The 16,061-nt window shown below is 38.9% G+C and overlaps 1 protein-coding gene across 1 annotated transcript; it reads left to right on the forward strand.

The window, feature by feature from the left end:
* Nucleotides 1–424: 424 nt before the first annotated feature.
* Nucleotides 425–10,327, forward strand: LOC311295642 (uncharacterized protein; the record flags this gene model as incomplete). The annotated part of the gene is made up of 5 exons (XM_084417108.1): nucleotides 425–554; nucleotides 5,716–5,811; nucleotides 9,532–9,777; nucleotides 9,870–9,941; nucleotides 10,039–10,327. 5 exons carry the CDS (start codon nucleotides 425–427, stop codon nucleotides 10,134–10,136), a joined length of 642 nt encoding a protein of 213 aa, XP_084273234.1. The 3' UTR covers nucleotides 10,137–10,327.
* Between the last annotated feature and the right edge of the window lie 5,734 nt (nucleotides 10,328–16,061).

Raw genomic sequence — 16,061 nt, forward strand, 5'->3', positions numbered from 1 at the left:
CGACCAAAACTCAGCCCTGAATGTCAGCAGAGACTAGGGTGGCCATTTCCATAACACCAAAAAGGAGGACACTTTGCTGCATTTAGTGAGGCAAGAATAATTGCATAGGACTCTGGTGTACTCGCAACTACAATACAATTTTGTCCATCATATCGATGGTATCATGATACAGTGATTCTGAAATAGTCTATTCATTGCCAGACAATTTGATCTACGATATACCTTGATGTAGACCTATGTGTAACAGAAGAGGCAAGAAAGTGTAGTATTTGTATTTATTCAAGACATTGTGATGCATGTTTCAAAAACTGACCACTGAAATTAACCTTAACTTGAAAAGTGCACATGAGTGTCCGGCTTGAGGCTGCGCCAGACGCCGGACAGGGGGCTTAAAATCCGGACTGTCCGGCCAAAATCCAGACGTATGGCCACCCTAGCAGAGACTGTGTTTACTAGTCAATCCCCTGTGAAGGCCTCGTCAACAAGACAGCCATCAGCACAGATCTTTAGCAGAGACCACAAGAACCAGACAAGTCCTCCACACAGATCTTATGGTCAGTTTTGGCTCCATACCAGCACAATGAATCCGATCTTCAAGCAAAAGGAACTGGATGAATATTTGAATGCTACTGAATCACAGAGGTGTCAAAAGTATTATGGCGCTTTTCCACTGCATGGTACGGTACGGCTCGGTTCGGTACGGCACGCTTTGGCGCTTTTCCACTGCATGGTACGGTACGGCTCGGTTCGGTACGGTACGGCACGCTTTGGCGCTTTTCCACTGCATGGTACGGTACGGCTCGGTTCGGTACGGTACGGCACGCTTTGGCGCTTTTCCACTGCATGGTACGGTACGGCTCGGTTCGGTACGGCTCACTTATGGCGCATTTCCACTGCATGGTACGGTACGGTACGGCTCGCTTCGGCTTGCTTTAAATGGTACCACCTCTGTTGAGGTTCCAAGCGTACCGTACCGATACTAAAATGTGACGTGAAAACACTTAAGATCATTGATTGGTCAGACAGAATCGTCACTACCAGTGTCATTGTATTTGCGACACGAGACCATGCACGAGACAAACCCGCTAGATTTAAATAGCCAGTAGACAACAGCCAACGCTGTAGTGTCTTGCAGTTAAAAAGTTTCTTGCAAACTGTTTCTTGCAGTCAGGGGCGGCGCCGGATAATTTTAAACGCATGTGCTGAGGGCACACACATATGTGTGTGTGTGTGTGTGTGTGTGTATATATATATATATATATATATATATATATATAGCAGCGGCGGTTTCTTCATTAGGCCGATCGGGCGACGCACCACCAAAGTGTGAAAGGGACTTTCAATCACTATCTCATTCAACCACAGAGTTACGCTAGCAGTCACTCACTGTTGTTCTGCCTCTGGATATAGTCCAATCAGCGCCGAGTCACGTTCTGTGGAGTACCACAGTTCTGTGGAGATTTCACTCTGGCTGAGAATCGCCCAGAGTCTTCCCATAGACTTACATTCAAAGATTTTTTTTTTTCGAACTGCAGGCACTGCAATGCATTCTCTATGGCAGGGGTGGGCAAACTACGGCCCGCGGGCCACATACGGCCCGTTAGGCTGTTTAATCCGGCCCGTCGAGTATTTAAAAAATTGTCTAAAGATCGCATTCATTTTGCCTTTTTCTTGCAATACTTTGCGTTATATATATATATATATTGCGTTGCATATATTTGACAATCGGAATATCAGATATTCCATGCCATAGCTAGCAAATGTAAAAAAGGAAAAATGACATAAAAGCAGATCATCATACATTCAGCGCTGTTGTGGCTGCGGTGTGTCACGTAACAAGCTAGACGCGTCACCATGGAAACCAAACAGACAGCAACTTAAAGGGATAGTTCGCCCAAAAATGATATTTAGCCCATGATTTACTCACCCTCAAGCCGTTCGAGATGCATATGTCAATCTTTTTTCAGACGAACACATTTTCAGTTATTTTAGAAAATGTCTTAGATGTTTCAGTGGTTATAGTGTGAGGCTATGGGGTCCAGCTCGTTGAAGTCCGCAAATGTGCACGCATCCTCCACAAAAGTAATCCATCCGGCTCCAGGGGATAAACTAAGGCCTTCTGAGGGTAATCCGTGCGGTTTTGTCGTAAAAATATACAGATTTAAAACTTTATAAACGAAAATAACTGGCTTCCGGTGGCGGTCGGCGCGCGTTCACGGAGATGGAAGCGTCGTGACGTAGAACGAACGTGACAGTGCAGCCAGAGAGCAGAGCAAAACAAAACTCTACGTTCGTTCTACGTCACGACGCTTCCTACGCCATATGCCAGCATCCATCTCCATGAACGCGCGTCGACCGCGACCGGAAGCCAGTTATATTCGTTTATAAAGTTTTAAATATGTATATTTTTACGACAAAACCGCACGGATTACCCTCAGAAGGCCTTCGTTTATCCCCCTGGAGCCGGATGGATTACTTTTGTGGAGGATGCATGCTCATTTGCGGACTTCAACGAGCTGGACCCCATTGCTTCACATTATAACCACTGAAACATCTAAGACATTTTCTAAAATAACTGAAAATGTGTTCGTCTGAAAAAAGATTGACATATACATCTCGAACGGCTTGAGGGTGAGTAAATTATGGGCTAAATATCATTTTTGGGCGAACTATCCCTTTAAGCGCACAGACCACTGATCTATATTATATAGATCAGTGGCACAGACTTGGAAATAACGTGCAGTTAATGTTTATTTCTTTTTTTGAAAACTCACAGAGAAAAAAAAAGTTCGGTAACCCCTTGCACACGTTTAGCTTTTCCTTTGATTTGTCTGCTATTTAGTTTTGCTACTCTGGATGTGTGGATGTATCCTCCTTTATCGCCCGGCTTTCGACTAACGTTACGCTCCCCTGTCTGCCATGTACAGAACCCGGTTTTGTTCATTAAATGTTCTGATCTGCCTTTGCTTTTTATGTTTTATTTTATTATACTTAAAATAAATTTGTATAATCGTTTATTTCGTTTTTTCCCCACAAATGTATGACTTTTGGAAGTGCAAATTGATTGCCATTCAGTTTTAATAAAGTTGAATTAACGTAACCTTCTGTCATTTTTACTCTTCTAAGTGTACACTTACGTGTTTTGTTTCTAATTTACGGTTAGGCCCATTAAATAATAATAAGGATAAACAATATTTAAAAAGTATAGGCTATAATTATAAAACATCTAATTAAAAATTAACCTCAAAACATAACATGCTAAATGGGGGATATCTAGCATAAAAAAAATGTATTGTCAGAATGTCGTCTCTCAGTTGTTGAATTTCGCGCAGACGTTGCCACAACGTAAATGTGTTTGCTCAGCCCGATCTCATGAAAGTTCGAATACCACGAATTGTATTTGTAGTTCTTATGAAACGCAGTTTTCGCGTGCATATGATACGCACTTAAAGGGATAGTTCGCCCAAAAATTAAAATACGGTCATCATTTATTCACCCTCAAGTTGTTTCAAACCTGTATGAATTTCTTTTTTCTGCTGAACACAAAAGAATATATTTTGAAAAATGTCGGTAACCAAACAGTTGATGGACCCCATTGACTTCCATAGTATTTTTTTTTTTCTACTATGGAAGTAAATGGGGTCCATCAACTGTTTGGTTACTGACATTTTTCAAAATATCTTTCAAATTATTTCAAATATTTTTTAGAAATTGCACTCCGCACCCCTAATCCTAACTAATGGGTTTACAGTGCGCAGCATATGCACGCAAAAAATATATATTTTTGGCGTATAAATGGTACGAGAAATGTAATTCGTGGTATATATATGCACTTTCATGAGATCGTGTTTCATAATCTGCTACTGGGCCGGCCCTCTGTCAAATTTTAAAACCCAGTGTGGCCCTTGAGCCAAAAAGTTTGCCCACCCCTGCTCTATGGGTTCCGGGAGGGCTCGCACTAACGTGCTTTCGTCATCATACGTAACCTTAACTTGTGCAGCGATTGGTGGAAACAAATGTACCTCTATTAGTATTTAGCCATAAGCTGAAGTGACATCCAATAATTTCCTCAGTGCATAACTTACATTTCACGGACATATTCTCCATCTGTAAATGTTAGAAAGTCCAGTTTGCTGTCATGAGTGGGCGAGCTTTCTGCAAGCTATACTTCCGTGAACGAGCGCCCCCGCGTGCATGCGCGCCGAACAGACGGAGCGCAATAGAATAGGAGCGCAATTATTCTGACTAAAATATACATTAGCACTAAATTATAAATATATTTAGCTAAAACATTTGTTGTTGAATATTTGTTGTTGTTGGTGAACATAAATGTGCTAGATAATTTCAAACCTACATGTGTATTTTTATGATATTAGCTTTTTTTTTTTTTTTGGTTTAGTAAATTTAACTACTTCTTTAAAAAACATTATTTTGTTTTTAGATTGTGATGTTGCAATGTTAGAATGTAGGCTAATGTGATTTGACCCCTTTTTTGGATAGACTGCAGATAGACAGCAAGGTTACACTATGTTTGTTTTTATGACCTTCAATATAAACATTGTTTGTAGGACAATATCGATCAGGATATTAAATATTAAAAAAAAAAAATTAAATACAGGGTTTTTTTTATTCAAATAGAAAAATCATAATTAAATACTCAGATTATATACCATACATCGCCATTTAGCCCAAAAATTCTGATTTATTTGGCAATTGGCTATTTCCCAACCCTACCAGCTGAAGTTTTAGCTAAACTTCAGGCTAATGATAGCTACATTATTATCACTGTTAAATTGTTATTTAACAATAAGCCTACATTCAGTCCTGAATTAAAAATTCAGTTTGTTGTGCCCCCACAAAAATTTTTAGCACCAGCCGCCACTGATATATATATATATATATTATTAATAAATGAGCAAAACTTGGCCACAAAATATTTAATATTCAATTATTTTAATGATCACAATTAAAGTTTTAATTTTATTAAATTGAACAAGCGCAAAATTCAGCATTCAATCAAATATTCAAAAAGACATAATAATAATGTTATTTCTCTCTATAGGCGCGTTTACTACGAATATGGCGATCGTCAACTTCATCTTTGCCAGACACTGACAGAAAACATTATTTTATAAATAAAAATCAGTGCACGCGTCCCCGGATTTACAAACGCACATCTTGCTTGTTGCACGCACATTATGTCGAAATAACGAGATATTATGTTGAAATAACATTATTATTAAGTCTTTTTGAATATTTGATTGAATGCTGAATTTTGCGCTTGTCCAATTTAATAAAATTAGGCCTATATATAGCCTATATATATACTATTAATAAATGAGCAAAACTTGGCCACAAAATATTTAATATTTAATTATTTTAATGATCACAATTAAAGTTTTCATTGTATTAAAACGCGTGCACTGATTTTTATTTATAAAATAGTGTTTTTTGTCAGTGTCTGTGCATGGCAAAGATGAAGTTGACGATCGCCATATTCGTAGTAAACGCGCACAACATTTGAAACGCGTGTAATGTGCCAGTTCTAATATTATTAGCTACTTGTTGCCTTCATTTATTTATTTTTTAATCCAGTTTACTAAAATAACTCCACTAGAATATTTAATATAATATTGATTTAAGAAATTAGACAGAACATCTATTTTCCAGTATTGATAGTGTGTATTGAGTGAATATTGCTGTGTGTATTTGCAGGATCCTCCACTAAAGCTGTGTCAGGAATAAAGGGAGGAAACGTCACTCTATCATGTGGATCTGAGGACAGAGAGATTGTGGAGATCAGTTTAATCAGTCGGTCTAAAATCATCTGTGTGTGTGTGTGAAGAGAAACTGCAGTGGTCGAGTGTTTAAAGAAGGATCATGTGACGTCGTCATCAAGGATCTGAGACTGAGTGACGCTGGAAAATACTTTTTACATGTTTATTACAATAATGATCAGACAGAAGTGAAGCGACAGACCCTGGAGTATCGTCTTCATATTCATGGTAAAGTCAAAACTGATCAAACCATCATCATGTGTTTCTGGATTCCCTCTAATAGTGTTGGTATTGTGTGCAGGACTAGAAACAGCAGAAACACTGAAGCGGACAAGCTTACAGTTTTTCTTAATTGCTTAGACACAATTCTGGGAACAACTTACCATTTTCTCAAATATTCACACACAGTTTTAAAAACTCACACCCAACGGTACAAACAGCTAAACTTCTGAATCCCAACTTTCCCCTCAGCCAATACAAAAAACGGACAAAAACCGACTCGGTTACTAACGTAACCTCGGTTCCCTTTCGAGCGGTCAGTCTTATTCAGTGGCGGCTGCTGGTCTTTCAAAGAGGGGAAGCTCATTTTCGGCCTACATCTTAAAATTGTCTATTTATTTATATGTAAATTCTACGTTCCTTTTCTAAGAAAATGCTCTGTGACCCTGTCGTACAACTATAGGCATCTTTTCCAGTGACTTGACCAGTGTCCTCTCAATGGCCAGCAGAGTTAGGTATAACTTCAAGCTGAAGCCATGTTCTATGCCTCGAGTCTGACACGCTTGGACAAGGGCTTGGACGCTCCAACTATACAGAAAGGATATTCGCCTGCAATGCAGGGACTTCCAAGTTCTAGAATCTGGCAAAGGTGGACGGCGAGGACCGGCCGGCCACTGCACATAAATCACAGATAGATCCTCCACTGGACCAGAAGAAGGCCATGCCTCTGGTGGAGTGAGCTCTGACGCCTAAGGGGATTGCAGGCCTAGAGAAGCGTAGGCTAGAGCGATATCCCGTTGGCTTGTGGACGCTAATCTTTGCTTCGTGACCGGAAGCCCTTTGGTGCGGCCACTGAAGCTCACAAAGAGCACTTCTGACTGTCTGAACTGGGCGGAGCAGGTGTAATTGTTGCTCGTCTTGCGTCGTGGGAAGAGCAGAAAGCAAAATTACTTGTGCTTTGAACGGAGTTGAAAGCACTTTGGCCACGTAGCCATGTCTTGGTTTGAGGACGACTTCAGAGTCGCCTGTTCCAAACTCCAGACAGGACCCGCTAGCAGAGAGCGCTTGGAGGTCCCCATCTCACTTAACTGATGCTAAGGCTAGTAGTATTGCAGTTTTGAGCGAGAGTGGCTTTAATTCGGCTGATTGTAGCGGCTCGAATGGAGGCCTTTATTTAATGTTAAAAGCGTGTAATGTGACTCTGAATATCATTTAGTGCTCCAGCTTTGAGGCTGCAAAAGCAACAATGGATAATTCACCTCAGATCTTGAAATTAAACAAATGGAAACAAGAACTTTCAAACTGTGAACAAACAAGTGTATACTTTGACAAAGATTGTTTTAGTAACTCAGTTGCCTATGTATTTATAATAATGTTTAAATGGTGTAATATTTGTGAATTTGATTATGTAGCGACTTATACATTTTCTGGCGAGTGCCGTCAAAATCACTCTCTGGTGCCGCGAGACTCCGCCCACACGATGCTCTGATTGGCTGTGGGTTTTGATTGATTTTGACGCATCTCGCAGTCGCGTGGCGTTTAGTGTGGACATAAAAATGATTTGTCGCTGGAATCTTATCGCATCACGTCTGGTTAGGACACGGTGTGATGCTGGGTCCTGGCTCCGGGCTGAGCACCAGCTGGAGAAGACGGACCACTTAAGGGCATAGAGGAGTCTCATGCTCTAGCCCAGGGGTTTTCAAACTTTTTGTGTGTGTGGACCACTATTTGTAATCAAGAATTTTCGCAGACCACCTCATAATACACATAATAAAATATGTCTACACAGAGTCCTACCTGAATTAATCTGCACCTCTAAATAGGCTTAGGCCTACTAGCACAAAAACTATAATTGGTCATCACATCAGTAGCCTACAACAGGCTTGTTAAAAGAAAGTTTACTGCACACAACGGCTGCCACATATTTAATTTATTTATTTACTCAAGCGCCTGAGGGCATAATCAGATTCATTTGAACAACAGGCTTATTTCCATAGCAATGGAGTATGAAATCTATACAGTAATAAGAACACTTGGATATAGTCAACATTTCAAAACCTTTGGCGATTTTAGGGGATTATTAATCTTCAGAGTTTTACAAGTCCTCAAAAAGTACCTAGGCTTGAGTTTGTCCACTTAACAGCACATCCGCAAAACATTTCAGAAACGCGAGATCAAGAAACTAACTGGAAATTAAAATAATAACAGGCCTTATTCATTCCATTTATAAACATTTCGTTTCATATAAACGGCCTATGCCTAAGGCTATGCGTGTGATGTGATAATGAGAACATATTTGCCTCTTCCCTTTTCTCTTCAGAAAACCTGTTGCTATCCACCGAACCAATGTTGTGGTTCTAACGGCACTGAATGTGACACGGCCGAGCACCACTATTTTAGTATAATCACACAATAACTTGACAATTTAATTTAAATTTTATATCAATATAGGCCTACATATTCGTTTTACTTTTTATATTTTTTTATGGGAATTTCCTGGTAAAATGAAGGTAAAAAAAATATTATTTGATTTTCCACGGACCACAGTTTGGGAATGGCCGCTCTAGCCTCACAAATGGTGTTTAGGACTCTCGCTAGGAGGTCCCGTCGAGGGGCCACACTTGGAGGGCCCATAGTTTGGGATGGGGGTGCCAAATCGTCCTGTTCGCCTGGGAAAAGAGGTCATCCCTCAGGGGTATTGGTCACGGGGCTGCTGTGAGCTGCTGAATCAACTCTGTTTTCCTTGGCGAAGAAGGCTTTCTGGATATTCTGCGAAGTTCTGCAAGGTCCGAAGATCGTCGCTTCAGTCGATTAACCTGAATCATATGGCGAAATGAGCTGCTTTTATAGGCAGATGTCTCGTCCCCTCTGGCGGGCTCTGCGCTGAGATCTGCGGGCTACGATTGGTTCATGCAGTTCCTGCTGACCAGCCAATAGCGTGCGAGTAGTGTCTGCACTGTTATGGCTGTGCAGTAGCACTGCATTATTTAATAAAAGGCTTCAGTATTCGGAGAAAAAGGGAGTTTCCCCATCTGAAAGGAAACCACACTTCATGACTGTTTGTTACACATTGATTCAATACACTGAAACCAATAGGTTTTCAGATAATAATTTGGAATTTTGTGAAATCACAGCAGTGACTGATAACTGTTTCAGGGACAATCCTGTCAAAAGAAATGCAAAACAGCATTGTAATAAATACCTCTTATATAAGTGGATAAAGTAATACTCCTGTACATGCTGTTTTTGGACAAAAACCTGACCTTTGAAACGTCACACTCACAAAACATGTAAGGACAAGTCCATGCACAGTAAAAAATGCTTTATTTCCAAACGCAGCAAATGTACAGGTTACTCAGTAACGGCATACATGCTCTCATCATCTCTTCTCAGGTTTTCTGAATGAGAACATGGTTAAACCTGTGCAAAATGAGGGCATTTTTGTGTAGAGTTTTGCAAAAAATGTGCTCATGGTCATGATTAAATGACACTATTATAATAATGATTAATGATGAATGTCTGTGTTCCTCCTCAGACGAGATCTCTGTGAAGAAAGGAGAGGATCTGAAGTTGGATGTTCTGTTGATCAATGCTGATAAAGTGGAGAGAAACTCTAGTGAAGGCTGGACAGAGGTGTGGACGAGAGGTCACGGGGTCAACAGTGATCGACTGACCGTCAGTGACGAGACTCTGATCATTAATGAGTTTACAGTCACTGACACTGGAACATACAGAGTTCTGGATTATGAAGGAGAAACCTTGATCACAGTCTCAGTCACAGGTGAGAGAAGATCAGTGGAGGAGGAGAGATATTATGTTTAATCAGTAAATTAATCCTAAACTGCACGACTAACCTTTCAATATTCTGAACAGAATCTGTTCTAGACTGGAAGGGAAATCTGATCGACACAGATGAAGACAAAACTGACGACACTGAACATCGAAGTGAGTAAAACATGAGGCATGAGAGCTTTACAGGAGTTCTTAAACTGGGAATCAACATTTAGAAAAACTCTCTTCCCACTTTTCTCTTCACCTGTAGATCACTGGATGCTGCCGGTTGGACTGACTGTGGTTCTGGTTCTGATGGTTCTGACTGCTGTCGTGATACACAGACATCGCCACAGAGATTACTTGTAATGTGTCACTCGAAGGGGGAAAGCACTGAGTTCAGGGATCAGAAGTGCTGAGGATCTGTGGATCATGATGAATCTAGTGCTGTAGTTCTCCAGCTCAGGCTCTAGATGCTTCTCTATCGTCTCAGGACTCGTGTTGGACTCGGTCATTGATCTTGCCAAATGTTCTAGTTGTTCTCGACGAGTCCAGCAATATATGCTTTTTTTTTTTCATTTAATCAAAACCATTTCCTTCAGAGGAATCCATCAACATATTTCTGTAATATATATGTACTGTAGTTTTCAGTAGAGCCCTGCATTTCAGCCCGAGCCCGACGGGCCCCGACTTTTTCACGCCCCTACACTGTTAGACTTTTCTGTAATTTCTACAGTTATTTACTTTAAATCCCCCAGTATTATACTGCTATTTCTCTTTACAGTAAATAACTGTGATTCCAATTGCATCATGGGAATTTTCTGTGACGTCTAACACCACATACAGAGACTTACTGTATTTTTAAAATTTGCTGTATACTACTGTATTTGACGTAACTGCCTCTCTGGCTGGCACCATTCCACCGTGCTTTTTATTTCCTAATTTTTGCCTTACACCGCGTGTCTACAACGCTATAATAGCCAGAGGCTGTCTATATTGGACACATTGAAGCGACTGTACCTTTAAATGCAAACCTGTTTATCCCTTGTAAGAACTAGCGCGAGCGCTTGGACTCGTATCAGACTACGTCTGAAATATAACAGCCGCGGCGCATCACTACACTGTCTGGGATTTGTCGTGTCGCGTCAGACAGACATCCAGTGTAGGTAATGGGGTCTGTCTTTTGTTGGATCGCGACGTTCGTGTCTGGCCTGGGGAAGAGACGGAATTCACTTCACCGAGAGAGAGATCAGCAAGCAAGGTAAAAAAAAAAAAAAACACATTCTGTGTATGTTGACCATAGACTGGCTGTTGACAGGATTGTGCCCAGTTTAACGTATGTTAGCCTAACGTTACTCGTCGTCAACATGGCGAACTTTACCATGGTAAACTGAGCTAACGTTTCATTTTACACACCTTGTTAGATTATTGAATTGTCGAATATGCCAACGAGCAACGCGTTTACATTAACAATAAATGTGAATAAACTAATGTGAAATTCTGTTTATAGCCTAATGTTGGCCTATGAGAACCTTTATAGTTTTAGCATTAGTTTGCAAACTATACCATATTATAGTTTTTATTTTTATTTTATGGAATTTAATATTTACTTCCATTTTTGTGTTTAAAGGCAACTGCAACAAAGCGACAATTCGCGCCAGATTCCAGAGGTAGGCCAGCCCATTTGTGATATATTTTGAGATAAGTTTGCTGAAATGATTAGCATACGCTATGTGAAAATTGCTTTTGAGCCACTGGTGCAGACTAGGTAGCTTACAATATCTTATAAAATCTCTATAAAATTGGCTAACTTTATATCAAATAAGTGACCTTTGCATTATGTCTAACTTTATTACACAGCAAATGAACCAATCAGAAGATGGACCATTGTCTTTGTTCAGTCTCACCAGATTAAATGTATCCAGGTAAGCACTGCAGTAAAACTCTCACTAGGCTAATTCATTCAGACCAAATCTAGCATTCTAAACAACTTAAGTTTATATTTTTGCATTATTTTTATATTTTATTAGCCAGAAGACTCTACCATTGCAGTTCCACGGTCCTAATATCAGCGCACAGGTGGGTTAACAACTGTAGGAAGGAGAACGATCATCACACAGTGATTTCTTGCATGTATCTTACTGTGTATTTGTCTCAAACAGGTACTCCTTCACTGCAGACAAGCTGAAATGGGCTAAAATCATCTATTTCAGTCGGTCTTTCTATGGATCTCAGCATTTTTGGACAGAATTTAGGATTTGTAAGTATTAAAATTTAATCTGGCATAATTTAATTTAGTTCTTTTGTATGCTATTTATTGACAAAAGCTGTTTACAAATATATATTCTTAAGTTTTTGTGAAAAAATAATAAAAATTAACAAAAAAGGAGGTTAAAAATAATGTGACACTAATATTCTCTCTCTCTCTCTCTCTCTCTCTCTCTCTCTCTCTCTCTCTCTCTCTCTCTCTCTCATATAGTTTTGGAACCAGGATCTCCTCTGAAGGACTGAGTACATTTGTGTTTGTGGGCACACATGCAGACCAGGGAACACTCTGATGTTGTCAATCAAGTTCTGAACAGGAACCAATCTTTGGAGAAGTTCATTTATTCACAAAGGTGGACAAAAACGTGTTGGCTTTTTAAAGATTATTTTGATGATGACTTTTACTCCTATGCTGTAGAAAAGATGGAGTAGACAGTCAGACATTGATAATAATAAGAAATGTTTCTTGAGCATCAAAGAGACTTCTTTCAAAAACATTACGACACTTAAATACTTCTTTTGGCCACCAGTGCACATGAATCCAACACATTTTTGGAAATAAGTGAAATTATTTTTAAGGTGGGGTTATGTGTCTTGTATTGTGAAAAGAACTGTGTTTTGTCCTGTTTTGGACATTTCCTTTTTGAATGCTTAAAAATGTATTTATATTCTGCAGTTTTATGAATGTAATGGTTGATATTTCATTATAATACTTGTATAAGATAAACAGCCAATGACTCTACATTCATTTAGTCAAATGCTAATGTTTTGTTTATGGTTTTATGTATGTTTTCAAAAATGTTTGCAATGAAGGACAGCACATAATGTGTTAATTTAACACGTTTACACATCTTTGTGTTAACCTCTCTGACATATTTACTTTGTTAAAATCATTAACACAATGAATGAGTTAGAATTAACACAAAAAATGTTGTCTCTAAACTCACCCATTAATGTGTAAAAATTTCACACATCATTTCCAGCATTGGCATGTTTATTTTGTGATATATATGAAATGTTTTAAATAAAAAAATGGTATTTTGTGATAACTTTGTCTAATTGGTTTGTATGAAAGTAGTACTTATGTAGGATAAAATAAAATTAATCATATATCAAAATTATCAAATCTAATTTATATTTAGTACAAATAAAAATAATTACAGTAGTGTACTGATTAGCTTAGTTTTTACAGTAATGCACTGTACTGATTAGCTTCGTTTTTACAGTAATGCACTGTATTACACAAAACTGAAATACGGTTTGGTACTGTAACTCTTAATTACAGTAACTTACTGGCAACAGTGTTGCCAGTAAGTTACTGTAAAAAACCCTTGAAAAGTCTAACAGTGTAGGGCCGGGCTTCGGGCCAATTTTCACGTCATAGTTCACATGCGGGGCCTCGGGCCTTTTTTGGGTTATCCTTCTTTTTATATTTTTAGTTTATAATTTTTATAAGTTGACGTCGACGATAGAAAAACAAACATAGACATTTCATAACCTCATAACTTTCATAATCTTATAATTACACTGACATATGATTGACATGACAGTTTCACGCACGCACACACACAGAAGGTTTCCCATCAGCGCAACCCACGATTCACCTCATGTGCAAATAATGGAGAATATTAAGAGAAAAATCGCAGCAGCGAACGTGTCTTCAGCGCAGTGGGAAGAGTGATAGAAAAGAGGGTTAAAACCTTCCACTGTGGATGCTTTTCTTTTTCTCCACGATGCTCTGTAAGAGACTGTTCTAACTTTTCGTTTGATTGGACTTCAGTTTCGTTTAACTGTTGGAAACTACTGGAAAAAAAGAATGGCCATGTTCTGTGGTGCATTTTTTAGGTAAGATAACCTGCAAGTTTGTTTTTGATTTATTTATTGTAGGCTATTGCTCATTTCGTTTGCGAACGCTGTTGCGAGCAGCCTGAGCCTGATCAGTATTTCAAAAAAAAATTGGTTTAATCACTGTGGTTTAATAAATAAACATTAAACTTAACTGTCTGTGTGATATGCTTGAAGTGTTTTATATTTATGGATTTTATTGTAGCCAAGTAAAGTATTAGCGTTGATTTGAGAGGCTAAATTGATCAAACATGTTTTACTCGCTGTCGGCTCGGCTGCTTGGTCGTCATTTAAAAAAAAAAGGCTCAAAACATTTGTCTTAATTAACTTAATAAAGAAATGAAAAGAAAAGAAACACAACTAACAAAACAGACCTATTTTAACAGCTGCAAATAGGGCAGGCTGCCGCTGTGAAAAAAAAAAAAAAAACGGCCTCGGGTCGGACTCAAGCTGATAATTCTGATGAGCTGTCGGACACGGGTCGGGCTAAGGCCTGAGCGTCTCGGGCCAGGGCCGGGCTCGGGCTTAGATTTGAGGCCCGTGCAGGGCTCTAGTTTTCAGTGCGTATGAACATGTGTGCTGCAGTCCATACCTCAGGAGTCTGTGTGATACTGAATCTGCACTTACTATTAATGTAAAGCAGCCTTAAATATCTCATACATGATCTACATGATTATTGTTTCTATTTAATCCGTCAACTGATGACTGAGAATGTGAAACAGTGTGTGTGTGTGCATGATGTACATATGTATATTTTGTACAGTTTTCTATGTAAATATATATTTATATGTTGCTTTTGTTTGTTTAATTGGTCGTCTGCACTGTTCTTTGTGAATCTGCAAGTATGTGTTGTGAAAAGACAAAATTAAACCACTTTTGTAAGAAAGTTTTGTTGGTATGTATTTTTGTATAAAAAATATATTTTAATATTTTGCTTTGTTTAGAAAAAAAATGTTTTTGTTTAGTAAAATATACAATGAAATATGAAGAGGATGTGTGAATAGTTTACATCTCGCGGAGCCGTATGAGGATCTAAACAGAAGAAGAAGTACAACGCTTGATGGAGTTTCATGTCTTATTGTCAGTCCTCTTTAAAGCTGCTCTAAGTGATGATGGGTAACGTCACTTCTTGTTGACGTTTAAAGTATTGTCAAACAAAACGGATGCTAGCTCGACCCTACCTCCTCCTCATCCCCGCACTAACCCCCCAAACCCCACCCCAGATCCTTTTTGCTGCAACAGTTTGTTATGTTTAGTGGTCCAGACTGGGCCAGTTTGTTTTTGTTGCCGTTTGTGGAGCCTGTGGTGTCTACAGTCTCTGCGCTTCTTTACAGTGTGTTCTGGGGACAGGCAGCGAGATCAGCAGATCTACAGCAGATCTAGAAGAAAATAGTGTCACAGTCCAGCTTAAGTAAGTTCAGTTTTGATTCATATCTGTTGTAAAAAAGTTATTAATTTAGTTCATTTATAAATATAGTCGCTAAATCGTCCAGCTCAGTTCTACACACTTGCTAAATTCAGAAGTGCATACTGGCATGAGAGATTTCATTTCCTTGAGTAGCTAAAGTAAACACACACCTTTATGGGATGCAAGATAAAGAGAACTTGGTAAAGATAGAGTATGATAAAGCCCACATTAAGTGCACACAGCCTACATTTTAGTCCAGATCAGTAAATGTATATTAAGATATAAATTAGATAACTAGATCATCTCATTTATAAGTATTAACTCAAACTAGAATCTACATTCAAACCATATGGGAAAAGTTTTTAATGTGGGTTTTATCATGTGTGACATTGGAAATAATCTAAATATTTGAGTGAGTGTACAGTTCAACTCTTTACTTAGAGCAGTGGTCTCAAACTCAATTCCTGGAGGGCCACAGCTCTGCACAGTTTAGCTCCAACCAGCTCCAACTCACACCTGCAAGGAAGTTTCTAGTAATCCTGAAGACCTTGATTAGCTGGATCAGGTGTGTTTGATTAGGGTTGGAGCAAAACTGTGCAGAGCTGTGGCCCTCCAGGAATTGAGTTTGAGATCACTGACTTAGAGAGAGAGATTGACACATATACATATGCCTATTATAAATGTGTCTTTTGTTTGTTCACACCATAGATTGTAAAACAAGCAAGTTCACATATTTCCAATATCTACTATTAGTATCTTTGGATACTTTTGCTTTT

The sequence above is a fragment of the Rutilus rutilus genome (genome assembly GCF_951802725.1).
Source record: "Rutilus rutilus genome assembly, chromosome: 8".
NCBI classification, from domain to species: Eukaryota; Metazoa; Chordata; class Actinopteri; order Cypriniformes; family Leuciscidae; genus Rutilus; species Rutilus rutilus.